This window comes from Helicoverpa armigera, chromosome 21 (genome assembly GCF_030705265.1).
Source record: "Helicoverpa armigera isolate CAAS_96S chromosome 21, ASM3070526v1, whole genome shotgun sequence".
NCBI classification, from domain to species: domain Eukaryota; kingdom Metazoa; phylum Arthropoda; class Insecta; order Lepidoptera; family Noctuidae; genus Helicoverpa; species Helicoverpa armigera.
The window spans coordinates 6399443-6424643 of NC_087140.1; the positions used below are offsets into that span (position 1 = coordinate 6399443).

A 25201-nucleotide genomic window follows, 5' to 3' on the forward strand; every position below is an offset into this window, starting at 1 on the left:
TGATAAGACTTTTAAAATATATAGGTACCTGAACATCTGAAGTTTCATGTTGAAAAATTTTATGGAAATGAAGACACATAGTACGAATTAATGTTATGTATTAAAAATATTCAGTATTAGTTTAAATTTCAAGGCAAATCATACACTGCGCATTATATTTAATACATATACATACGTTAAATATTTTCTTCCTATTTATAAACACACTACATACGTTCTTAAACTAAACATCATAATTATTCGTGAACAATAATATCAAGTCTTATGAAAACTATTAGTTTATAATATTTCTAGAATACAAATGTCTATTACATAATGCATTATGTATAATCTCTAACATCTTTTAATCTCGAACTATTTACTAAGAGACCAATTGGGAAACTTAAACCTTTCGTATGATTATTGATTTTAAATTCAGATTCTTGTTTTTCTTAGATATATATATAGAATTAAATAAATAGCCATTTCATTATTCAGAATCAATGAAGGACGGTACGGAAAAATTGTGTTTGATTTCAAGTAATTTTAATTCTTATGACAAATGCAATAAGACGCATATTTGTCTGTCAAGAATTCCTAAGGAGAATTTTATCATGGCAGTATTCGATTGAAACAAAATGCTCTTAAATGCATTTAGTAACAACTACATACATTTACTTTATTCTGATCACTTCAATAATATCTGGAAGTTTCATATTTGAGGAAAATTCTTAATACTAATCTCTAGCGATTACTGAGTTATTTGTGAATTCTAAGGCTTTTTACTGTCACAAACTGGAGTCTTATTGTTTTTACAAGTCTATTTCTAGAAAAATAATCAAAATTAACATACTGATTGAAAAACCAATGTTTCTCCCGAAATTCTAACGCTTAAAGTAATGAGTATGACTTTTACATGAATGAATTTAACTTTTTTTGCTAAGCCTCCAATAAGGTTTTAAATAAAAATAACTACAATTTTATCCATAACATTAATACTGCATAAACAGCCTACTAACCAATACTGAATGATGAAATAATAAATTATTGACGATAAATTGTAGTTTTAAGAAGATATAAGTAAATGATGTGGAACGGGGCTGAGGGGGCTTTCGGTCGATTCAGAGCTTTTCTGCCTGTATTATTTATTCTTCTAGGGTTGTATAACACTTATCTAATCTTGCTTTTATTTTACAAAAAAAATATATATTGACATTGTCCATGATGATGAGGGGTATTGGGTTGCCCGGGTAACCGGGTAACTGGGTTGAGGGGGTCAGATTGGGCAGTCGCTCCTTGTAAAGCACTGGTACTAAGCTACATCCGGTTAGACTGGAAGCCGAGCCCAACATAGTTGGGAAAAAGGCTCGGAGGATGATGATGATTGACCATGATAGTGGCAGACATTTTGATTTTAATGTGATATATATTTATATCATCTACATATCTATATCTCGGCGTATTCAGTACTCCAATGATAAGTATAAAATCACCCTTAGGTTAGGTACACACCACATGATTTATAGTCGTTACCGACGGGTAAACCCTCTGACTCCCTCTGACTCTGAAGCCCTTAAACTCATAAACATATAAATAAAGGCAGTCACATACACTAGTCGACACAAATAAAGGCGTTCACATACACTAGTCGTCGTTATAAGTGATGTACGCGTTGAGATAGTCGGCGGGAGCGTCGAAGGCAGCGAGCTTGTGTGGCGCCGGCGCGAGTGGTAGTGGGGTCGACATGCCCGCTGTTTCTAACTCCTGGGGAATAATTATTCAACGTACAGTCAACTTCAGGTCAGTGGTAACAGTTTTATAGGAAAGTCGTACTTATTTCTATTGAGTTAAAGTGCATGACAGTTACCACTGATGTGCAGTCTACCGTACTATTGCGACTTTTTCCGTGTAAAAACTAGAAAATAAGAAATCGGACTTTATGACTTTCTATAAAAGGTCCTTAGAAAGCACAGGGACAAATGGTCTACTGGATCAAATGGTTAGCTCCAGACACAAGATATAATCATCGGCAAGGATATTGAGCCCTGACCTTCACCTGCGCAGAAGTGATTTATTGGTTTATTGCTTAAGTGTACAGTGCGCTAAGCGATCCCCACTCTTCCGCCGAGAGCTCATTATCCGTGCCGATAACTGTACTATTGTGATTTTTTGTAAAGACTAGAAAATAAGAAATCGGACTATATGACTTTCTATAAAACGGTCCTCAAAAAGCAGTATAGGAACAAAATGGTCTAATGGATCAAATAGCTCCAGACACAAGATACATCGCCGTACTTAGTTTTCCAGCGAAACATGGCAATCTCGTTTTCTAAACACGGATAAACCGATTTTTAGAGTATCATCTATCCTAGCACTATTTTTAAATTTTGTGTGGCCATTAATGTGATAGTACGAAAAAGTCCGAGCTTTTTGTCGCGGATTTAGTTTATTTTTCAGCGAAAGCATAAAACTACATTGTAGTATTTGTAGTTAGCTGTCATTGAACATCTTTGGCAGTTGTTACGGGTAAGCAGAAGCCAGTAAGTCTGACACCAGTCTAACCAAGGGGTAACGGGTTGCCCGGGTAATTGGGTTGAGGAGGTCAGATAGGCAGTCGCTTCTTGTAAAGCACTGGTACTCAGCCGAATCCGGCTAGACTGGAAGCCGACCCCAACATAGTTGGGAAAAAGCTCGGAGGATGATGATTCAGCGAAAGCATAATATGCAAACAAAATACATTCAAATTCACAATAATACTCCATCACTCGTATATTTTTACCTTGCGCCGCTTCCGATTCTTCTTATTCCACGGTGCATACGGTATCTTGAGATGTACAGTCTGTATGTGCAGTTTGACGGCACTGCTCTGTGTGAAGCGACGGTTACAGTGCTGACATTGGTAGCGCTTCTCACCTGTGTGCACCTGGGAAAGTATGCCTTATTACTGAGGGGAAAAGCTTCAATATTGCGTGAAGACAAAGTTGCAATGGAATTTTAATCTTAGGATCAAGATTATAAGGTTGATAATGGTTTGGTTAAATAAACATTGTTGCCAGGTATTGCTTTGTGTGAAGCGGCGGTTACAGTGCTGACATTGGTTGGGCTTCTCGCCTGTGTGCACCTGGGAAAGTGGGCCTTATTACTGATAAGATTAAGGTTCAACATTGCTTGAAGACAAAGTTGCAATGGAATTTTAATCTTAGGACCAAGATTATAAGGTTGATAATTGTTTGGTTGAATAAACGTTATAGCCAGGTATTGCTTTGTGTGAAGCGATGATTACAATGCTGACATTGGTAGCGCTTCTCGCCTGTGTGCACCTGGGAAAGTATGCCTTATTACTGAGGGAAAAGCTTCAATATTGCTTGAAGACAAAGTTGCAATGGAATTTTAATCTTAGAACCAAGAGTATAAGGTCGACAGTTGTTTGGTTGAATAAACGTTATCGCCAGGTATTGCTTTGTGTGAAGCGACGGTTGCAGTGCTGACATTAGTAGCGCTTCTCACCTGTGTGCACCTGGGAAAGTGTGCCTTATTACTGAGGGGAAAGGTTCAATATTGGTTGAAGACAAAGTTGCAATGGAATTTTAATCTTAGAACCAAGAGTGTAAGGTTGAAAATTGTTTGGTTGACTAAACGTAATCGCCAGGTATTGCTCTGTGTGAAGCGACGATTACAGTGCTGGCATTGGTAGCGCTTCTCACCTGTGTGTACCTGGGAAAGTGGGCCTTATTACTGAGGGGAAAAGGTTCAATATTGCGTGAACAAAAAGTTTAGTTGAAACTGCCACCGTGTTCACACGTTTAAGAATCAACCTTGTTACTGAAGTGTTAAAGTTCAATATTATTTGAACAGGAAGTTGTGATGTTGTAATGGAATTTTAATTTTAGAACCAAGAGTATAAGGTCGACAGTTGTTTGGTTGAATAAACGTAATTGCTAGGTATTCCATAAAGCGACGTAAGCTGATACTGATTCTGGTAGCGTTTATCACCTGTGTGCACCAGGTAAAGTATACTTTATTGCTGAGAGAGTGAGGTTTAATATTGGTTGAAGACAATGTTGCAATTAAATTTAAATCTTAGAAATAAGGGTGTAAGGTTGACAATTGTTTGGTGTTAACAGTTGCATAACTTGAAGTGAACTGCCTCATTGGTCTAGCTGTCGCAAGTGCGGCTGCTGAGCACGAGGTCTCGGGTTCGATTTCCGAGTTGGGCCGAAATCGCTTTGTGGGTTTTAGAAGACGTTGACAAAGCAGCCCGGAGCCTGGAAGTTGTTGATTGATACACCCGTGCATCGGAGAGCACGATGAGATCAGCTTGAAGTATTAGCATACTTGAAGTATCAGACGACCTCGATGGCGCAATGGTCACTATGCCGGACTGCCGAACCTGAGGTCCCGGGTTCGATTCCCAGTTCGGTCGACATGTATGTGATGAGCATGTTTGTTGGCCGTGGTCTGGGTGTTACAATATGTATTGTATATATGTAGTTTATCAGTTGTGTTAGCACCCATAACACAAGTTAAATAATAACTTACCATGGGGCTAACCGACCGTGTGTGAAAATGTGTCCAGACATTATTTATTATTTATTTAGCATACTTACAACGAGATGCCTGTCCCTATTGCTGGGCATGTTGAACCGTCGATCGCAGTGAGGACACTCGTACGGCTTCTCGTCTGTGTGTGTCCGCATGTGGACTAGTAAGTTCGCGTATTGCTGTAACAATTTATACGTTAACATTACATAAGTATATTTACTTTAATATACGAGTAGACAGAAGCCAGAAAATCTGACAACAAGCCTGCCAGGTTAAGGAGGTGAGATCCATGTAAAACAACGGTACTCAGCTGCATTCAGTGAGACTGAAAGACCAAAAATTGGCGGGGAGGTAGCTTATAACTAGGAGACGGATACCGGGTTTGTTATCCCCAACCGGGTACGGGTAGTAGTTCCCTCAGACCGCGGTAGAAACCGCGGGAAAATAATAGTATTTCCGCAATATTTAATGTATGTTATCTATACTAATATTATAAAGCTGAAGAGTTTGTTTGTTTCATTTCAGTGTTAGATAGCCCATTTATCGAGAAAGGCTATAGGCTACTTTTTATCCCGGTACGGGAAGTAGTTCCCACGGGATTCGGGTGAAACTGCTGGCAGAAGCTAGTCTTCTTATATATAAAAATTAATTGCTGTTCGTTAGTCTCACTAAAACTCCGGAATGGCTGGACCGATTTGGCTTATTTTGGTTTTAAAATGTTTGTAGAGGTCCAGGGAAGGTTTAAACGGTGAGCAAATAAGAAAAAAAAGTATTGTGTAATACCAATAATTAGGCGGTACGAAGTTCGCCGGGACAGCTAGTATTGTTATAAAGTATGAGTGTATATCCTCACCCTAGTGGTATGTCCGCAGACGTCACACATGTACCGCTTGAGGTACTCAGTGTCGGGGTGTTCCGACTCGTAGTGCTTGCGAGCTTGCACGTCGTTCGGTAAGAACGTGCCACACTGGAAAACACATACATATAATAATAAATAAATTGTTTATTGCACAAGAATTGAACATACACTATAACATAAAAACTTTTTCAACATGTTTCATCGCTAAGGTAAATGCAGTGTTGACGTGAACTCTAGTACCCATGTTAAGATTTAACTTGTGTTATGGGTACCAGCGCTCTTCAAAAGTTTGCTCCTAAACGATTACATTACATATTATTTATTTACATATGTATATATTTATTTATTTGAAAACATAGACAACACACAAGTGCCAGAGAAATTTTACAGGTGTTTCATATAAAAGTTCTCCGTGTTGTATAGTACAGTCAACTTCAGGTCGGTTGTAACAGTTTTATAGGAAAATCGTACTTATTACCATTGAATTAAGGTGCATGACAGTTACCGCTGATGTGCAGTCTACCGTACAATAGGACTTGTTGTTGAGGTCATATCGTGGCAATGGTAAAGAAACACCTCCACTTAGGTTTCTATGTGGGTTGATTAAGTAGTTGTTATTATGGCATTTACTTCGATTTTGAACCATATTTTATTTTTAATCAGCTTTGAAGTAAAAACCAGCCAAGTGCGAGTCGGACACGCGCACGAAGGGTTCCGTACCATTATTTAAAATGAGCAAAACGCTCGTTTGTTATGTGGGAGCCCACCCCAAATATTTGTTTTATTTTAGTTTTCAGCATTTGTTGTTATAGCGGCAACAAAAATACATCATCTGTGAACATTTCAACTCTCTATCACGGTTCATGAGATACAGCCTGGTGACAGACGGATGGACGGACAGACAGAGGAGCGAAAACAATAGGGTCCCGTTTTACCCTTTGGGTACGGAACCCTAAAAAGCCTTATTGACCTTTAGATAGGTACCTACTGAAATTAAGTATAGTATATTATAGTTACCACTTCACAAGTGCTGGATGTGGAGACTCCGTTGTTGACGATCTCTGAGCACACGCCGCGGCGCGGGCGGCCGCGGCTGCGCCCCGCCTCCTTCTTGCGGCGACTCGGCTTTATAGAACTGGGTGTAATAAGAGTATAATCATTATATAGTGTAAACTAGCATATTGTCTGTCTGTAGTGATTGTATACATATTTAGGGCCGATATACTACGAATTAATATGTGTTTATTTTCAAAATTAGACTGAAAACTGAAAATCAGCACTTTTTAAATGTCAATAAAACACCCATGCTTCACCACTTCTTACGTGTACTGGGAAGAAGAAATGACGCAATAAACTCCCGAGCAACAAGTCTGTACGTAGGTTAGAATAACCTTACAACAATATTTCTGTCTGCGACACAATATAGTGCACGAGCATTTGCGCAGACACAGGTGCACTCACTATTCCTTCACTCTCTGCGCCCGATGGGATGGCAATCCGACACTACCGGAAAGAGATCAGGCGCAGGACCGACATTACTTTGTTACAGAACACAGCCTAATATAAACCCTACTGCAGCTGGCAGTGCGGGTCTGACGAGTCCACAGACTATAATGAACCCTAACAGGCAACACTGAAGGCACACAATCGCTAGTACAGCAACACTCACAGGTTGGTAGTGGCGTGTTTGTAGGAGCTGCCGAGATGCGTGGTGAAGGCGTCGTACGACATGAACTGCAGCTGTAGTGCGGGTCTGACGAGTCCACAGACTATAATGAACCCTAACAGGCAACACTGAAGGCACACAATCGCTAGTACAGCAACACTCACAGGTTGGTAGTGGCATGTTTGTAGGAGCTGCCGAGATGCGTGGTGAAGGCGTCGTACGACATGAACTGCAGCTGTAGTGCGGGTCTGACGAGTCCACAGACTATAATGAACCCTAACAGGCAACACTGAAGGCACACAATCGCTAGTACAGCAACACTCACAGGTTGGTAGTGGCATATTTGTAGGAGCTGCCGAGATGCGTGGTGAAGGCGTCGTACGACATGAACTGCAGCTGTAGTGCGGGTCTGACGAGTCCACAGACTATAATGAACCCTAACAGGCAACACTGAAGGCACACAATCGCTAGCACAGCAACACTCACAGGTTGGTAGTGGCATGTTTGTAGGAGCTGCCGAGATGCGTGGTGAAGGCGTCGTACGACATGAACTGCAGCTGGCAGTCCGCGCAGTAGTGCGGGTCGGACGAGTCCACGATCATGTTGTTGCTGCGCTCTATTTCCTGGAAAATATAATATTAAAAACTAAGTATTGGTAGATCTTTGAGATTATAAAAAAATATTTTGGACCAATCTTTTGATATAAAAAGAGGTTTTGACAAGTATGAAGAAGTGACATCACACCAAATCTAAACGCGTTCTTTTGTCGCCGCCCATGGATATCGCAATACTAGTCGAAAGTGTATTGCTCGACTGGTCATGTTACGATGTAGCTTCGAAAACTTATAATTTTGTGAGGGTAGGTAACGATAAAATATGTGTTCAATTTGTCGCTGATCTAAAGACCTTTCAACCACGTTTTTTAAACGCGCCGTTGACGGGGTACAACCTATAGTCTGTTTTTTAATCTCGTAGACTAAACTGACATTACGAGTGTGGTCAGTTTATTGCAATTTCTTGAATAGTGATGTGGCACGACTGAAACTTAGCGTTAATAAAATCAGGTATCGTTTTTTTTACAATAAGTCATCCTGAAATAATGGGCTTATTCTTGATGATTACGCATGGCGTTGCGTGGTCAGATATCCCTAGCAGTTTGTAGCACGTCGTGAAGCCGTGTGTACGTTTGTAAATATAAAATTTTGAATGAATATTAAATTCGTCTATTATAGATAAAAAGTTCGGTATCGTAAGTACAACACTGCACAAAAAAGCTAGCAACGTTATTTGTAAGTTTGACATTTTGCAAGTGTCAATTTAGTCTACGAGATTAAAAAACAGACTATATAATACTATAAGAATTTTATCCTTCACGCTGTAGCGCGGACCTTGTCTATTGCCCCTCCGCGCCCCTCTAGGTTAAGACGCGCGCCGGCTCGCTACCGAGATAATTAAAAGTGGAACAGCCGCGCAGCTTTCGCGGCGCGCGCGGAGAGCCGACAGAGCACGACTAACCGCGAAGCACGACGCATGCGCTCCGTTGTTGACGGACGCCCGCGTCGCTCGCGTGCCGGTGCTTAAGCTCCCTAGTATTAAATAGTATATATTGTGTTTTGTGTACGGATTATACGTTTATTTTACCACCAATTTTTTTTTCAATAAAACTCGGAACGAAGCCCAACTATAACGCGTCATTTATAAAACGTGTTGTACATGCAAAGACGATGTTGTAAAGATGGCAAGTTTTCGTTGCCATTGCGCATATTATATTTAAGGAACATTTAAATATAATCCTTACCGCTTCAGTATGCGCGATTTGCTTGTGGCAGTATAATCCGGAGTCGGACACGAAGCTGTGACCGCATATGATGCACAAACACATGGACGGGTGCTTTATTCTTATGTGTGTGAGACGCGTTGATGCTTTCCTGCAAAAAAACAACGATTATAGTTATCGGCACGGATATTGAGCTCTGACCTTCATTCACCTGCGCAGAAGCGATTTATTGGTTTATTGCCTTATGTGTACAGTGCGCAAAGCGATCCCCACTCTTCCGCCGAGAGCTCAATATTCTTGCCGGTAACTATACTATGTGTTTTTTGGGGCTTCTGAGGGAGAGAGGGGGTGGCTAAGGTAGTCAAAGTGAGTAAAGAGTATTTTTTAGAGTGTAGGAAGACCTCAGATGTGTTAGAAAGATGATGTCAAGAAAACTGCAGGAAACTCCATAAAATACCGAATTAGGTACCAGTAGGGCTGCCATCCGTCCGGGTTTCCCCGGATTTGTCCTCGTTTGGAGGCCGTCCGGGGACCGTCCTGGCGGGGTTTCGAGAAGTGTCCGGGGAAAACCCGGACACTTTTCATGTTAGGAAGCACCTCATTGAATTTAAGTATATGTTAATAGTAAATGGATTACAAATTAGGTATTATTTTGTTTAAAAAAAATCGTACTCGTTCGGGGAAAAAATGCGATTTACGCCAAATGTCCGGGTTTTTTTAATATTTGTCCGGGTTTGGCGAAATTCGAGATGGCAGCCCTAGGTACCAGTAATAAAGAGGTTGGTGAAAATAGCAAAAAAAAAGGTATGTTTTTTACAACTAATCACACTACTATAATAAACGTGAAAGTTTATGTATGCGTACGTTTGTTACTCCCTTTACAAGGCTGAACGAATTTTGATGAAACTTAACAGTGAAATAGCTTAATATATATAGGCTATTTTTTATCTGGAATCTTATTTGCACAATTAGAGTTTAATACAACTTACAAGAACTCCCTCTTGCAGTGTGGACACTCATAAGTAACGTTCTTATGCCATCTGTAATGCATGTGGGCTTGTCCTCTGAAATAAACAAATATTCTCTTATGTAATATCATTCGATATTTTCACTATAAGAAAGGCAGAAAATGGGGCGCATCCAGCACATGGGGAGAGCACATAAGGGTGTGGTAAATAGGGGAGTATATAAGAAAGAACAGAGGGATAGTTACGAGTTAGTATATAAGGGAGTACCTGAAAAGAAGAAATAAGGGTAACATTTTTAAAATAGGGTTGTGGGTCCATAACAGTAGATTCGTTACTGGTCACAAAAAGCTTAATGACATCACATAATGTATTCCAATTTTAAATTCCACTTCCATGTCATTCCACAATACACATTTATGTGTCAAAGGAATTTCAATCCTATCTCACCAGACATAAGGTTGCTATTCCTTTAACTTATAATAAAAACAGTATTTTCATACCTATTACAGCACACAAAACTACACAGCTGGCAGGAGTATTTGTACAGATGCGTGATGTTCATATGTTTGTACAGTTTCCGCTGGTCCTTGAAGAAAATCTTGCAAATATCACATTGTAAGGGGCCTGAGTATTCCTGCAAAATTGAGAACAATAATAATAGAAGTTGTTTTTTGTCAAATAAACTTTGCATCTTCAAAGTTAGCCATTTGAAAGTGCACTCTAATTATTGAGTACTAATCGTATTTGGATATTACATCAGAGTGTTGATTGACGTTTGTAAATGATATACAGAAAAATATTCTAAGATTCTTTTCATAAAAAAAAATATTTGTTTTCTTCTGAAATTACAATCTTTTGCAGGCATTTATTGAAATCTTAGGATATTTTTCTGTATATATCTATACTAATATTATAAAGCTGAAGAGTTTGTTTGTTTGAACGCGCTAATCTCAGGAACTACTAGTCCAATTTGAAAAATTCTTTCAGTATTAGATAGCCCATTTTATCGAGGAAGGCTATAGGCTACTTTTTATCCGGGTTCGTGCCGAGGTTCCCACGGGATGCGGGTGTAACCGCTGGCACGAGCTAGTCATTTATAAACACCAATCAACAATCTGACGTTAAATACATACTGAACATCAAATGAAATGCTACAATACACATACACATACTTACAGGATCATGTTTCTTCATATGCTTCTCATAAGTTAACAAAACCCTAAACCCTCGATAGCACAAATGACACTGATAATTAGCCTCCTGATAGTTCCTTGAATTCTGTCTATCCTGTATCAACTTATACTGTTCTTCATGACCTATCGGAGAGTACACAAGGAAATCTTCAGGCAACTTGGTATTCTTTTTAATAGGTTTCAAGGTAACTACGCCTTTAACCCTCTTGCCGCCTCGAGGGTTCAACCATTTGGGTCTAGATTCGTACCAGTTTGAGTTCTTTTTGTTACCCTTCTGTAAGTGTACCCAGATGTAATGTTGTTTTGCTGATATTCTGAAAGAGTAATTGTTCATATTGAAATAATTGCAGGAGATTAACTTTTTAAGCCTAAGAAAAGTCGTGGTGGCCTAGTGGGTAAAGGACCAACCTCTCAAGTAGGAGGGCGCAGGTTCAATCCCAGGTCAGGCAAGTACCAATGCAACTTTTCTAAGTTTGTATGTACTTTCTAAGTAAATCTTGGACACCATTGACTGTGTTTCGGATGTACACGTTAAACTGTAGGTCCCGGCTGTCATTGAACATCCTTGGCAGTCATCACGGGTAGTCAGAAGCCAGTAAGTCTGACACCAGTCTAACCAAGGGGTATCAGGTTGCTCGGGTAACTGGGTTGAGGAGGTCAGATAGGCAGTCGCCTCTTGTAAAGCACTGGTACTCGGCTGAATCCGGTTAGACTGGAAGCCGACCCCAACATGGTTGGGAAAAAGGCTCGGAGGATGATTAACTTTTTAAGCCTTTAGACGAAATCTCGCCGTCAATAACAAGATTTAAATAAAATCAAAAGACAAAAGTGAGCCTCACTCAAAGAGTTCTGTACCATTATCTATAAAAAGGTCAGAGAATAAGCCCGCAAATATTAATTTAGTTTTATATAGGCTGGTGAAAAAGAGCCAGCAAAATTCTTAGTACATAATAGGAGTCCCTAAAAAGAATGCATTATGTTTTCTCCATTTTTCTGTGTAATGAATAATCTTAGCTTAACAGTACTTACCTATCAAAACTAACTTCAGGACATTTTCTACACAAATACTTAAACATATGTTTTTCAGTCATGTGTGTCTTCAGTAAGAAATCAGTTTTATAATAGTATTGACAAAGTTTACAGTGAAACTTGCCACTTATATGCTGAAAACAAAAACATAATTTATATCAGACGTTTGCGGTATTTGCGGTAAGGTATTTGGAAGTTTTTAGCTACACAAGTTGTTCCAGGAGAAATTGCAAGCTGAATATAGTTTCCAATAAAATGAATGGGTGATATTAGAGGACATCACTAATAGTCAGATGGATAGGCATTTTGGCAGTGTAAAGAGATTGAGTCTCATTGTATACCAAAGATTAAGTCACTCTGATGCCACTTTATTTATATTTTAAATAATATATTTATTTTATCACATACCTTATCATGCATCCGCAAATGTACCTTCATCCGCTCCTCATTATTATAAGCTTTATTGCATATATCACAGTGGTATTTACCCTGAGTGAACATCTTGTACACTTCTACCGCAGCCTTAGCCTCTTTCACCGATATCGGGACCAAGGATGCGTACTCTTCATCCATTTCAGCCCCATCAACATCCCCCTCTGTGTTCTCAACCTTAAGAGCTAAGTTTGGAAAGGTTTCCGCATCCTGATAGTGATCCTGATCATTCCCACTATCGTACATATCATTATCCATAAATGACTCCTGTATTTCGGTGTCTTTAGTGGTATCGCCGTACGCTGGCTCATCTTTGGTTAAGTCCTTCTCTATCTGTATTTCATAATTGTCTATTGCATCAATATCCATTTTAATATTTTGTGGGTTAAATTCCAATTCTGCGGTATTGGTTGTTTCGTTAAAAGTGTTGTCAGGGGTCAACGTACTGCAGTGAAGAACTGGTATATTGTGTTTGGACGAGTTACACCAGTCTATGCGGTTGTGTTTCTTCCATTGGAACTTCACTTGCTCATAGTGGGTTTTGTCTAGACTCATGTACGATAGTTGCGGCATTATACCAAGGAGGTTTCGGTTCAGATCTTTCAAGTTTCTTACATTTATCTGTAAAGTGTAAATAAATGTAATTATTTACTTAAGCTGGTATTTAATTTGTATTTTTTCTTACAAAATTAATGGGGAAGGTGTTACCTCGTTGTTTCTGCTTAATATTTCTTTCAAAGCATAATGAGATCGGTGGCATCTATCACGAAATCTTTTGAAGTTCCTCACCATCGCTGTGCACTGAAAACATAAATAATCCGGCATTCCATCGCCTTGCCTTATCTGGAAATAACGAAATAACTTGTATATTACACTCAGCGGAACATAAAATTATAATAAATAACGGAAATAAACAATACATACTTGGATACCAGAAATCAAATGGAATTCTCTCCGTAACTGTCCACTATTTATGCTTATTAATTTAGTATCAGTGTTGAAACACACCACACAAGCTGTAAGGTTGTACATTGTGGTTGTTTTTATTTCATATTCTCGATTAATTACACAAAATTTACAAAAATAGTCACGGTGCCAAGCATTTTGGTTGACATGACAATTGAACGATTTGACATTGACGTTTTTAAGTGCAGTTTTGTGAGTTGCCATGTTCATTTATTGTTATCAACCATCATACTAGAGTGGCCCGTGGTAGTGGTAGAAAGTGCTGCACTCGGAATAGTAGGAGTCTATATTGTGGAATGAGTAAGTAGGAATAGAAGTAGAGTTCTACATTTTATGCCTAGGATCATGTGCATTGTAGTGAATGTAAGTAGATAAGTACAGATGGATAATAGCAATAGCAAGGTATATCAAACTTATTTCGTTCGAAACATCGTTAAATGGAATTAGACTAATAGTTTTGTTGCAATACGAGCAGCGTGAAAGATGCATAAGATAAAAAAACACAAAACACTGTAGGTAAGTACTTAAATATTCATTTATTGGTTCGGTTAAATATTTCTAAACATAAATTATGTTTGCTCATGTGGCGTTATTAATTTTATAACTTCGTTAGTATTCTTATTAAAGAGATAGTTTGAAACGTGACGAGTTTTACACGATATTGAAACACTTAAATATTATTTATAAAATACAATATTCACAAGAAGATAACACACGTATTACACGTCTACAAACTATCGCGAGTCGGTCACAGCTTGTAATTTTTTTGTTCCAGGAGAGCGTTAAATATACAATGAGCATAGATTCCTGTACTAGAAGTGAAACAATAAAGTTGTCAGTTATCTACTCATAATAAATAAGCCTAATAAGTTCATGGAAGCAGCTGCGTTGTTTCTGCTCACAGGCCCTTGTTGTAATACAATACATTCGTCTTAGGAAATTTCTTAAGCGCCGTTTCCTGAAAAATAGGGATAAACATAAGTCCTGTCTTTATTCATAATTACGGACTATTCTCTTGGTCTGTCAAGTTTGAGGAATTTGTTGGATAGGTAATTAGAGCCTAAAATAGGTGTTAACTTACCCTTAAATCGTTCTCTATCTTATTGATGTTGATGGAGGCTTTCTGATCAAAGAAGGCGCAGCACATTGGCGTTGCGAATGTCATGGTGAGACAAACCAGGAGCATTTGGAATGGCAACACAGCCAGGGACGTGCTACTGACCCAACCTTTTTGAACTGCCGTGTTCGTTATTAGAGGGACGAGCGCTGAAATTAAACAAAATGATCAAACTCCTTTGAGCTAAACTAGGAGTCAAAAAATTGCTTGAATATTTAAGGGGACTACTTTGACTACTGGTTATCGTTATACAATTTTAAATTATCTTCAGAAAATGGTAATGCTTACTCATGCTAGGTACCACCATGCTGATTCTTGAGACACAGACGAGCAGAATGCCTGTCATGGCCGCGATCTTGGAGTCGCCAACGCGCTGTCCATCCGCCGTGTATACTGGCGTGCCGTGCAGGATCTCACTGTGTTATGATTATTTTGTTTAATATGTAGGTATAAGTGATCTTTGTAATTTTAATTTATCGAAGGGTGCCTATCGCGTTAGGCTGCAGTTCAGAGAGGAGCAGAGCGAAGAGGGGCTGAGCTGTGAAAAGAGGTAGGTGTTTTCACTGGAACGGGAAGGAGCTGGATAGAGCGGAGCGGCTCCGCTCCGCCTCAATGGAACCGCACTTTTAGCCGGATTTCGATGTTTGAAGGTAAGCGAGCAGGACATATCACTAATCTTTCGAAAACCGACAAATTGTAATCGAAACCATAATACTCACTTGCTCCTCATCATGGGTATATTGATGAAGTTAGCGCCGCAGACAGCCGCGAACGGTACCAGCCGCGCGTACAGTGGGTTCATGCCCTAGAAATTATAAGCACTTAATCTTTCTATACAGTTTTTAAGGTTGCCATATAAAAAAAAGACTCATTACCTTAACTTTACTGTTGAGGTATAGAGCAGTGGTCAGAGCACCCCCGCAGGCCGCGACGTATGACGTAATTATCTGTCTAACGATATAATAAACTGCTATTATAAAAACATATTTATTTTTCATAAAATATATAAAAAAAGAAAAACGTGTAACATTGTGATACTTACTTAGTAGTAAGTTTTGCGTCGCCAGAACGATTCGTGTAATTGACAATAGCGTTAAACGACTGATTCACCCATTGCCAGAAAAGTATTGCAGGCCTTGTTTTGTAAAATGATATCATACCTGAAAAAGACAATATTGAAAGAAAATACTAATAGAACAAGAGACTACGAGATTGCGAAAAGCTACTGCGCGTTGTAGCTAGCGCAAGCTACGCCGTAGCACTGTGTTGTATTAGTCGTAGCATAGTTGCAAACCGTGCACGTAGGCTGCCTTTCGCGAGGTTTGCTGTCTTTGTACTATCGTAAACGGTAGAAGGAGCGAAATAATTATGGAAACGAAATGATTAATCGATTTGAAATATCGTATCGTTTAAGAAATTCTACTTACATGCACCGATGAGCGTGTTCATCGGCGCCTGCGCAGACATGCGGCCGATCCTGACCATCTTCTCCCCAGTGTCGGGGTGATACGCGCTGTCGTATAAATACTTAATCGCCCATAGTTTGTCTTCAGTGTAACCGAAGGGCATCTTTTTTGTTTCCCTGGTTATAGAAAAGGTAAGTTTATCCTATCTTTATTGAGGAGGGAGTCATCTGAAAGTTCTTCTGTGACAAGGCCTCGACTGTTCGAAAGTTATCGCGGCCCCGGAACACGATGAATTTTTAGTAGGTAAGTAAAAGTCTGACACTCCCTCACTGCTGCTAACCCACAGTGGGAAGGGTCGTTTGATGATTTTTACCATCGTTAAAAAAAGGTACCTGTTATTCTAGAGCACCCAAAGATATTCACGTTTTATTTTAATAAATACCTGTACTCATTTACGACTCTCTTGGCCTCATAAAGTTTGGCTTCACTAGTGAACACGTTTAATGGGTTGGTGAGTAATATGAAGTGCTTGGCCCGCCCCCAGTAGGTGCTCTGATCCCACCGGGGCTTGTCCAGGTCTACCGGCGGCGTCTTCATAGCCACTGGAAGGAATTGTTATGTTTTTTAAGGCCTTCGAAAACAACAATAACTGAGTCAAGTTGAAGAAAAACTGAAGAAACCTGGGCTTTGATGTCCGAAGTCGGTATTCCACCTGGAGCAAGCGTGGTGATTCCGCTAACGAACACGCTCATTCCTCCTAAAACGACCCACTGACCCTTCTCTGCATGAGAAGAGGCCTGTGTCCTGCAGCATAACGATAAAAAAGCTGTTAATGAATGATGAAGATAATAGGAAGGTCGAAAACGAAAACGATATACGATAGGTTAATAATAATGGAACACATTTTCATAGAGACTTATAATAAAACGTGGTTCTCCTTAAGTATAATAAAACGTGGTTTTAAAAAAGTTTAACCAGCTTTTGTACCTGGTTTAAAGCACCGTCCCGAACAAAGTTAGTGGACTAAATGTATTACTAAAGCGGGTCTTATTCAAAACACGTTTTATAATATGGACGGAAGCCACATCTGCGAAGTTACTAAACACTTAACAAAGAATAAATGCATGATGACAATGATATGTCCATAACAACCACTTCAAAACATACTCACGTTGTAAATATTTCCAATAGTTCCAGACTTACATATTTGAAAATTTCAATAAACAAAAATCTAAAAAAAAATAAATCACCAAAACAAACTCTAGAATTGACAGTATTTTTTTTTTTTAGATTGTTTATGAAGTTTCCCTAAGTTATGGTATGACTGATGCGGCTAATAAACTAAGAAGGATCTATAGGCACATGGATATATCTTTGTTTATACTATTCTATGTATATCTATGTTTAGGCACAATAAAAGAAGCGTTGGCACTATGATAAAGTCACTCACCTCAACGCTCGAGTCTCAATGTGGGTCCCACTATCATCGAGCAATCATGACGATACGATAATTGGGATATGCGATAAGATAAACGATAATTACGCCAGCGAGACATCGCTACGTGTACCTGCTTATCGATATCCCATGAGACTGGCTTATCGCCGTGACTAAATACGCCTTGAATGTAGGCCCAGGAAGTTTTCAGTTGTTTTCTTCCCGTATCTAGGCAACGATGAGAACGTTGCGTTGCGTTCCAATCGCTGGAGAAGGTACTTCAGACTTTAGGGCTTATTACACTTGACTAAATTCAGTCGTCTAAATGATGCAGTTACTACATTCAGTCAAATGTAATCGCATTTAGGAATTATTAACTCACTCAATCATTTAGAAACCTAATTAGACAAACCTAATTAGGCTACTGAATTTAGTAAAGTGTAATAAGCCCTTTCTGGAGGACAGATAATCGGGCCGTGTCTACGATTTTCTGACTGACTTTTTGTAGGCCGTGTGCTTTGCCCTATCGCTATCAGTGTGCTCAATTTTTCTCTTCTATAAAAAATCGGTAACCGATTATCGGGCGTGAGTGCGCAGCCTTAAACATTTGAGGACGGGAAGCTCCCTCGGGACGTGGGTGAAACTGTGGACGGGAACTACTGAAAATATATGTCATTGTTTCAGGGAAAAAGCAGCGATCAATAAAACAACAAAGACTTTCGACTCAATCGTGATAATTTATTCATAAATTAAAACAATCTGGTGTACTAAGGGTGGATTGCACCATTCTAGTTATAACTCAAATCCCTCATTTGACTAATGGTGAAATCCATTCTTAGCATTTTTTTTTGAAAACATTGAAGTAAATAACACTGTACATAAATTAAAAAATTTAAAACCCCCGACACAAAAACCTTAAACTTACCTTAAAAAATTAAAAAATATACGTCACGTTGGGAGACCGCACCTAATCATGTTTTGTTTTCACGGTCCCCCAACGAGACATATTTTATTATTTTTAACCACCGGAGCAAAAAGAGGGGCGGTATAGGCTTTACGTGTCCGTTTGTGGCGTAGCAGCTCCCGAACGGGCTAAGCAAGTATTATTTCAATTCAGTTTTTTTGTATCAAAGAAGATTTGACTTATAAGACATGTTTGATGAAAATTGATATAGCCGTTCGAGAGTTGTAGGGAGTGAAACAGGGGAACGGTGACCGATGACCTTTCTTTTGATACCCCATTCGAGTATTTATTCAGACATTCGGACATATTTCCCACTTTCATCCCTACAGCCCTAATTTTTCAACGGTTCAACCTATTTTCATCAAACATGTTTCAGAGCACTCGGACATAAATTACTTTTAAAGCTATATTGAAATCGCTTCATCCGTTCGGGAGCTATGACCCAACAGATAAACAGGTTAAGCTCTTACCACTCCTCTTTTTGCTTCGGGGTTTAAAAATTAAAAACATTAAAACTTACAAAATTACGAACTCTGACCCGAACTATAGGTACGTAAGAACTGTATTGCAATTTTTGTCCACTTCCATTGATGGCAAAAAAGAGTAGATGGATTATCATTTGTCAATACGGTCAAATAAAGTTTCTGAGCTCTCATTTGACTCGGCTGTATGTTTCCTCTACCTCTGTAGTTTAAATTCTAGTTTTAAGGGAAGTTAACGAGAACGGACAACGGCCCGATTTTTATGATAGGCGAGGGCCTAACGCACAGTATTCAATAATAAAGTGTAGCCGTGTTTGTTAACACAACGGGCATACGTTGCAATAGCAACGGAACATCGCGTTGTTAAAAATAGTTATCATATTTCCTCTAAAAGGCAAACTATTAAAAAGAAGCAATCTGTAAACACTGGAGAACTTGCATTATAAGGAGTATTTTTATGAAGGTTGAGTCGCTTAGCATAAAAGCATTCCACGTTTTCCTCTCGACTCCCGCTAGGGTTCGTAGAAAAATGGGTACCAACACGACTGACGAGCAGCACAGGTACACTGGGAATCCACCCCAATTGGGAAGGTTCAACATTGCACCTGCACCTTACAGACCCTTGTTGAAGTAAACTGTGTCCGTCTTGGGAGAGATCTTAAGCGCCTCCTCCTGTATACCAAATGTGTACAAAGTTATTAAAGGCATCGACTACACGACTACAAATTAACAATTTCTGTTGTTCTAACGTTAAGATACGTACTAAAGCCGGGAAGAGCCATGGCCACCCTGGATATGCACACTAGAAAGATTCCCTTGCGAGCTGCTTTCTTGGAATCCCCAACTCTTTGCCCCTCCGGAGCAAATACGGGCGTTCCGTGCAATAATTCACTGTCATGAAAAATAATGAAAAGTTAGTAGTAGGTAAGTATTTAAATATTATTTTATTGGTTCGGTTAAATATTTCTAAATATCATTATCATGTTTGCTAATGTGGCGTTTTTTAATTTTACATTTTCAAAAAGTATTTTTATCATAGAGACAGTTTGGAAACGTGACGAGGTTTACACACGATATTGTCACACTTAAATATTATTTATAAAAATAACGGGTGATTTTTTAAGAGGTATAGGATTTGATTTTCAAAAAAAAGCACAAAAAACTTGAAAAATTTGATGAAATCTTTATTGGAATCGATGGAACGATCAATATAATTTAATGTTTGAAGATGATTTCATGCAAATGCTGGCCGCGGCTCCGGTTTAGATGGCCCATTCGCAAGGCCCAATTTCGGCACTCTCTCCAACATATCAGCCGGTATATTACGAATATTCATATTCTTCAATATTGGCTCCCAGTGCGTCAATCGTTGCTGGCTCCACAAGAAATAGTCCAAAGGCGTTAGATCACATGATCTAGGCGGCCAATTGACGAGCCCAAAACGTGAGTTAAACTGTTCACCGAAGCCTGCTCTCAATTAGGCCATTGTTTCGCGTGCCGTGTGGCATGTGGCACCGTCTTGTTGGTACCACATGTCAGGCATGTCCAATTCTTCCATTTTGGGCAAAAAACATTGCCAATCATCACACGGTAACGCCCGCCATTCACAGTAACGTTTCGGCCATTGTCGTCTTTGATAGTAAAATTCAATAATTTGCAAGCGTTGTTCGTTCGTAAGTTGATTCATGGTTAAATTATAGACCATACTGAACAAGTTTCACAATGACACAAGACACGATTCACGCGTGATCTACCAAAAACAGTGTTGCCAAAAAGATACCAGCTAAAAAATCACCCTTTACAATATTCACAAGAAGATAACATTACACGTATATATACAAACTATCGCGAGTCGGACACAGCTTGTAATTTTAATGTTCGAGGAGAGCGTTAAAAATACAATGAGCATAGATTCTTTCTTGTACTGGAATTGAAACAATAAAGTTGTCAGTTATCTACTCATAATAAATAAGCCTAATACGTTCAATGGAAGTAGCTGCGCTGTCTCTGATCACAGGCCCTTGTTGTAATACAATACATTCGTCTTAGGAAATTTCTTTAGCGCCGTTTCCTGAAAAATACGGATAAACATAAGCTCCTGTCTGACTATTCACTTGACAGACCGAGGAATTTGTTGCCGAAGCAAAACTACTCTTGACAGTCCTGGCAACAACGGATAAGTAATTAGAGCCAAAAATAGGTGTTAACTTACCCTTATATCGTTCTCTATCTTATTGATGTTGATGGAGGCTTTCTGATCAAAGAAGGCACAGCACATAGGCGTTGCGAATGTTATGGTGAGACAAACCAGTAACATTTGGAATGGCAACACAGCTAGAGACGTGCTACTGAACCAACCTCTTTGAACTGCCGTGTTCGTTATTAGAGGCACGAGCGCTGGAATTAAACAGAATGATCAAACTCCTTTGAGCTAAACTAAACTAGGAGTCAAAAAATTGCTTGAATATTTAAGGGGACTACTTTGACTACTGGTTATCGTTATAAAATTTTAAATGGTGCAACCTATCTTCAGAAAATGGTAATGCTTACTCATGCTAGGTACCACCATGCTGACTCTTGAGACACAGACGAGCAGAATGCCTGTCATGGCCGCGATCTTGGAGTCACCAACGCGCTGTCCATCCGCCGTGTATACTGGCGTGCCGTGCAGGATTTCACTGTGTTATGAATATTTTGTTTAATATGTAGGTATAAGTGATCTTTGTAATTTTAATTTATCGAGGGGTGCCTATCGTGTTAGGCTGCAGTTCAGAGAGGAGCAGAGCGAAGAGGGGCTGAGCTGTGAAAAGAGGTAGGTGTTTTCACTGGAACGGGAAGGAGCTGGATAGAGCGGAGCGGCTGCGCTCCGCCTCAATGGAACCGCACTTTTAGCCGGATTTCGATGTTTGAAGGTTAGCGAGCAGGACATATCACAAATCTTTCGAAAACCGAAAATTGTAATCGAAACCATAATACTCACTTGCTCCTCATCAAGGGTATATTGATGAAGTTAGCGCCGCAGACAGCCGCGAACGGTACCAGCCGCGCGTACAGTGGGTTCATGCCCTAGAAATTATAAGCACTTATTCTTTCTATACAGCTTTTAAGGTTGCCATATGAAAAAAAAGACTCATTACCTTAACTTTACTGTTGAGGTATAGAGCAGTGGTCAGAGCACCCCCGCAGGCCGCGACGTATGACGTAATTATCTGTCTATCGATATGACAAACTGCTATTATAAAAACATATTTTTACCTTTCATAAAATATATAAAAAAGAAAAACGAGTGACGTTATGAGACTTACTTAGTAGTAAGTTTTGCGTCGCCAGAACGATTCGTGTAATTGACAATAGCGTTAAACGACTGATTCACCCATTGCCAGAAAAGTATTGCAGTCCTCGTTTTGTAAAAAGATAACATACCTGAAAAAGACAATATTGAAAGAAAGTATTAGAACAAGAGACTACGCTGACTACGAGATTGCGAAAAGCTACTACGCGCGTAGGCTGCCTTTCGCGAGGTTGGCTGTCTTTGTATGTACTACGCCTTAGTCCGCAGCCACCTTGAATTTGCCAGCGTAGTGTAGAATCCGCACTACGCAGTACACTCGCAAAGACCAGAGAGTATTCAAAGGGCCTTCACAAAACACCTGGCGTATACCTTCGGTGGAGTATCTCCTCGGTGTCCATACGAACAACGAATACGTCACTACAAAATATCACACTGCGCGACCGTCGATTGGTACAGGATCTTATGTTTTTCTACAAATTAGTCAACAGTAAATTAGATTGCGTAAAGTTGATTGAACAAATAGGATTAAAAGTCCCCTATAGAATACCCAGATATCCCATTACCAATTTATTCCACACTAAAACTTCCAACACAAATTTAGGAGAAAATTAATAGGCTTAGTAAAGTGATGAATAGTCATGCAAAATCAAACCCAGATGTTGACATATACCAGAACTCTATGACAATCTTTAAAGCCCACATTTTAAATCATAAAATCCCAAAAGATTAACTCTATCAACTGTGTTATATATACATATATATGTACCATGCAACCACTTTCTCTGTAATTTTGCTAGTGTTTAAGATTAAGTCAAAAATTTGATCTCATTTTTTTCCTTACCATGTTTATTAGTTTTTTTTTCCATTTTTTAATTGATTTTTTGTATAATTTAATTTTGATTCTGTTAAATTTATAGTTTGTTTCTTGTTTTGATTATCTAGTTTAAGTTACCACTTAAGTACGTGAATGTTGGTTCACCTGTAATTGGCGACTGTGTAAGCCTTTTACTCCTTAAAACCTCCCTTTGTTAATTTGTACACAGAAGCTATTGGAGTCCCTTTAATTAAATAAATAAATAAATACTATCGTAAACGCTAGAAGAAACGAAATACTATGAAAACGAAATGATTAATCGATTTGAAATATCATATCGTTTAAGAAAGGCACAAATATATATGTAAAATTATACTTACATCCACCGATGAGTGTGCTCATAGGCGCCTGCGCGGACATGCGGCCGATCCTGACCATCTTCTCCCCAGTGTCGGGGTGGTACGCGCTGTCGTATAAATACTTCATCGCCCATAGTTTGTCTTCGGTGTAACCGAAGGGCATCTTTTTTGTTTCCCTGGTTAGAGAAAAAGCAAGTGTATCTTATCTTTATTGAGGAGTCCTCTACGTGTTAAAGGAAAGTTCGGTGCGGGAGTTTTCTGAAAATCCACTTGTGTCCGCTTACTCTTTAACTGTGCTTATATCAGGTAGGTACCCGTAATTCTAGAGCACCTTAAGATAATATGTATTTATTTATATTTCGCGCGGGCTGCGGGATTGTTCGAAAGAGTTACCGCGGCCCTGGTAAATAAAAGTGCTTCGAAGGAACAGGATGGCTTTTTAGTCAGTAAAAGTCTGACACTCCCCCGCCGCTGCTAACCCACCGTGGGAGGGGTCATTTGATGATTTTTGCCATCGTTAAAAAAAGATATTCATATCTATACTAATATTATAAAGCTGAAGAAAGTTGAGAGAAGTTTGTTTGTTTGTTTGAACGCGCTAATCTTAGGAACTACTGGTCCGATTTGAAAAATTCTTTCAGTATTAGATAGCCCATTTATCGAGGAAGGCTACTTTTTATAAGTGTTCATGCCGAGGTTCCCACGGGATGCGGGTGAAACCGCTGGCACGAGATAGTTTATTTATAAATTATGTCACGTTTATATTATACCTGTACTCAGATACGACTCTCTTGGCCTCATCAAGTTTAGCTTCACTAGTGAACACGTTTAACGGATTAGTGAGCAATATGAAGTGTTTGACCCGCCCCCAGTAGGTGTTCTGATCCCACCGGGGCTTGTCCAGGTCTATCGGCGGCGTCGTCATAGCCACTGGAAGGATATGTATTATTTAAGTCCTTATAAAACAGCAATAACTGAATCAAGTTGAAGGAAAACTGAAGAAACCTGGGCTTTAATGTCCGAAGTCGCTATTCCACCTGGAGCAAGCGTGGTGATTCCGCTAACGAACGCTCATTCCCCCTAAAACGACCCACTGACCCTTCTCTGCATGAGAAGAGGCCTGTGTCCTGCAGGATGGCGACAAAAAAAGCTGTTAATGAATGATGATGACAGACGATAGGAAGATCGTAAAACGCTGATAAACGATACGGTTAATAATAATGGGAACATTTTCATAGAGAGTTCTGCCAGCTGATTATAAAACGTGGTTTCAAAAAAGTACTAGCTTTTGTACCTGGTTTAAACCACTGTCCCGAACAAAGTTAGGGGACTTAATCTATTACTAAAGCGGGTCTTCTTAAAAACACGTTTTAAAATAAGGTGGATGGAAGCCACATCTGCAACGCTTAACAAAGAATAAATGCATGATGACAATGCTATTTCCATAACAATCATTAAAGCATCAAAACATACTCACGTTGTTAATATTTCCAATAGTTCCAGACTTACATATTTGAAAAATTTTGTTTAAAAAATCTTATATATAAAAATTAATTGCTGTTCGTTAGTCCTACTAAAACTGCAGAATGGCTGGACCGATTTGGCTTTTCTTGGTTTTAAAATGTTTGTAGAGGTCCAGGGAAGGTTTAAACGATACGAAGTTCGCGGGATCAGCTAGTCTAAAATAAAATCACCAAAACAAACTCTAGAATTGACAGTACTTTTTTTTTAGAAATTGTTTATGGAGTATCCCTTAGTTATGGTATAACTGATTAGGCTAATAAACAAAGAAGGTTTTCCTATAGGCTCATAGATTTCAGAGCCCACTACCGTTTGATTAAGTACTATGGTTTAGGCACAATAAAAGCAGCGTTGGCACTATGATAAAGTCGCTCACCCCAACCCCAGCGCTCGAGGCTCA

General features: G+C 39.2%; 3 protein-coding genes across 7 annotated transcripts; all 3 read right to left on the minus strand.

Annotated features, from left to right (window-relative positions):
* Positions 1 to 81: 81 nt before the first annotated feature.
* On the minus strand, positions 82 to 13611 carry LOC110383616 (zinc finger protein 569). 2 transcript variants are annotated; one of them, XM_064040120.1, is made up of 14 exons: positions 13370 to 13611; positions 13154 to 13288; positions 12422 to 13066; positions 12014 to 12147; positions 10968 to 11298; positions 10292 to 10425; positions 9813 to 9887; positions 8845 to 8974; positions 7533 to 7669; positions 6398 to 6515; positions 5375 to 5488; positions 4587 to 4700; positions 2759 to 2902; positions 82 to 1743 (listed from the first exon to the last, which is right to left on the minus strand). In XM_064040120.1, exons 1-14 carry the CDS (start codon positions 13475 to 13477, stop codon positions 1624 to 1626), a joined length of 2439 nt encoding a protein of 812 aa, XP_063896190.1. In that variant the 5' UTR covers positions 13478 to 13611; the 3' UTR covers positions 82 to 1623. The 2 variants fall into 2 exon arrangements, with proteins under 2 accessions (XP_063896190.1, XP_063896191.1); XM_064040121.1 differs by lacking the exons at positions 82 to 1743; positions 2759 to 2902 and adding an exon at positions 3436 to 3496.
* A 317-nt stretch (positions 13612 to 13928) lies between these two features.
* On the minus strand, positions 13929 to 17527 carry LOC126056400 (sideroflexin-1). Of its 2 annotated transcripts, none has more exons than XM_064040073.1 (10): positions 17385 to 17527; positions 16615 to 16738; positions 16377 to 16536; positions 15956 to 16110; positions 15571 to 15688; positions 15404 to 15479; positions 15248 to 15333; positions 14817 to 14944; positions 14493 to 14677; positions 13929 to 14369 (listed from the first exon to the last, which is right to left on the minus strand). In XM_064040073.1, the coding sequence occupies exons 3-10, from the start codon at positions 16529 to 16531 to the stop codon at positions 14310 to 14312; spliced, it is 963 nt and encodes a 320-aa protein (XP_063896143.1). In that variant the 5' UTR covers positions 16532 to 16536; positions 16615 to 16738; positions 17385 to 17527; the 3' UTR covers positions 13929 to 14309. The 2 variants fall into 2 exon arrangements, with proteins under 2 accessions (XP_063896143.1, XP_063896144.1); XM_064040074.1 differs by lacking the exon at positions 17385 to 17527 and adding an exon at positions 17106 to 17350.
* A 547-nt stretch (positions 17528 to 18074) lies between these two features.
* On the minus strand, positions 18075 to 24972 carry LOC126056368 (sideroflexin-1-3-like). Of its 3 annotated transcripts, XR_010277523.1 has the most exons (12): positions 24758 to 24972; positions 24286 to 24407; positions 24051 to 24210; positions 23302 to 23456; positions 22121 to 22238; positions 21953 to 22028; positions 21796 to 21881; positions 21366 to 21493; positions 21028 to 21212; positions 20797 to 20886; positions 19579 to 19706; positions 18076 to 19487 (listed from the first exon to the last, which is right to left on the minus strand). XR_010277523.1 is itself a non-coding variant. In XM_064040075.1 (10 exons), exons 3-10 carry the CDS (start codon positions 24203 to 24205, stop codon positions 20827 to 20829), a joined length of 963 nt encoding a protein of 320 aa, XP_063896145.1. In that variant the 5' UTR covers positions 24206 to 24210; positions 24286 to 24407; positions 24758 to 24972; the 3' UTR covers positions 19976 to 20826. The 3 variants fall into 3 exon arrangements, 1 of the variants encoding a protein (XP_063896145.1); XR_010277524.1 differs by lacking the exon at positions 20797 to 20886 and having other exon boundaries at positions 18075 to 19487; XM_064040075.1 differs by lacking the exons at positions 18076 to 19487; positions 19579 to 19706 and having other exon boundaries at positions 19976 to 20886.
* Between the last annotated feature and the right edge of the window lie 229 nt (positions 24973 to 25201).

Bases quoted from the DNA above. Each gene is read 5' to 3' on its own strand.
- LOC110383616 (XM_064040120.1), bottom strand. From the start codon at position 13,477: ATGTACAACCTTACAGCTTGTGTGGTGTGTTTCAACACTGATACTAAA. The intron at 12,148-12,421 runs GTATGTGATAAA...TTTTGTTTTCAG, and splicing joins ATTTGCGGATGCATGATAAG to CATATAAGTGGCAAGTTTCA. The intron at 11,299-12,013 runs GTAAGTACTGTT...TTACTCTTTCAG, and splicing joins CCTGAAGTTAGTTTTGATAG to AATATCAGCAAAACAACATT.
- LOC126056400 (XM_064040073.1), bottom strand. From the start codon at position 16,531: ATGAAGACGCCGCCGGTAGACCTGGACAAGCCCCGGTGGGATCAGAGC. The intron at 15,689-15,955 runs GTAAGTAGAATT...TGTCTTTTTCAG, and splicing joins GAACACGCTCATCGGTGCAT to GTATGATATCATTTTACAAA. The intron at 14,945-15,247 runs GTGAGTATTATG...ATCATAACACAG, and splicing joins ATACCCATGATGAGGAGCAA to TGAGATCCTGCACGGCACGC.
- LOC126056368 (XM_064040075.1), bottom strand. From the start codon at position 24,205: ATGACGACGCCGCCGATAGACCTGGACAAGCCCCGGTGGGATCAGAAC. The intron at 23,457-24,050 runs GTATAATATAAA...TTCTCTAACCAG, and splicing joins AGAGTCGTATCTGAGTACAG to GGAAACAAAAAAGATGCCCT. The intron at 20,887-21,027 runs GTAAGTTAACAC...CGTATTTTTCAG, and splicing joins AGATAGAGAACGATATAAGG to GAAACGGCGCTAAAGAAATT.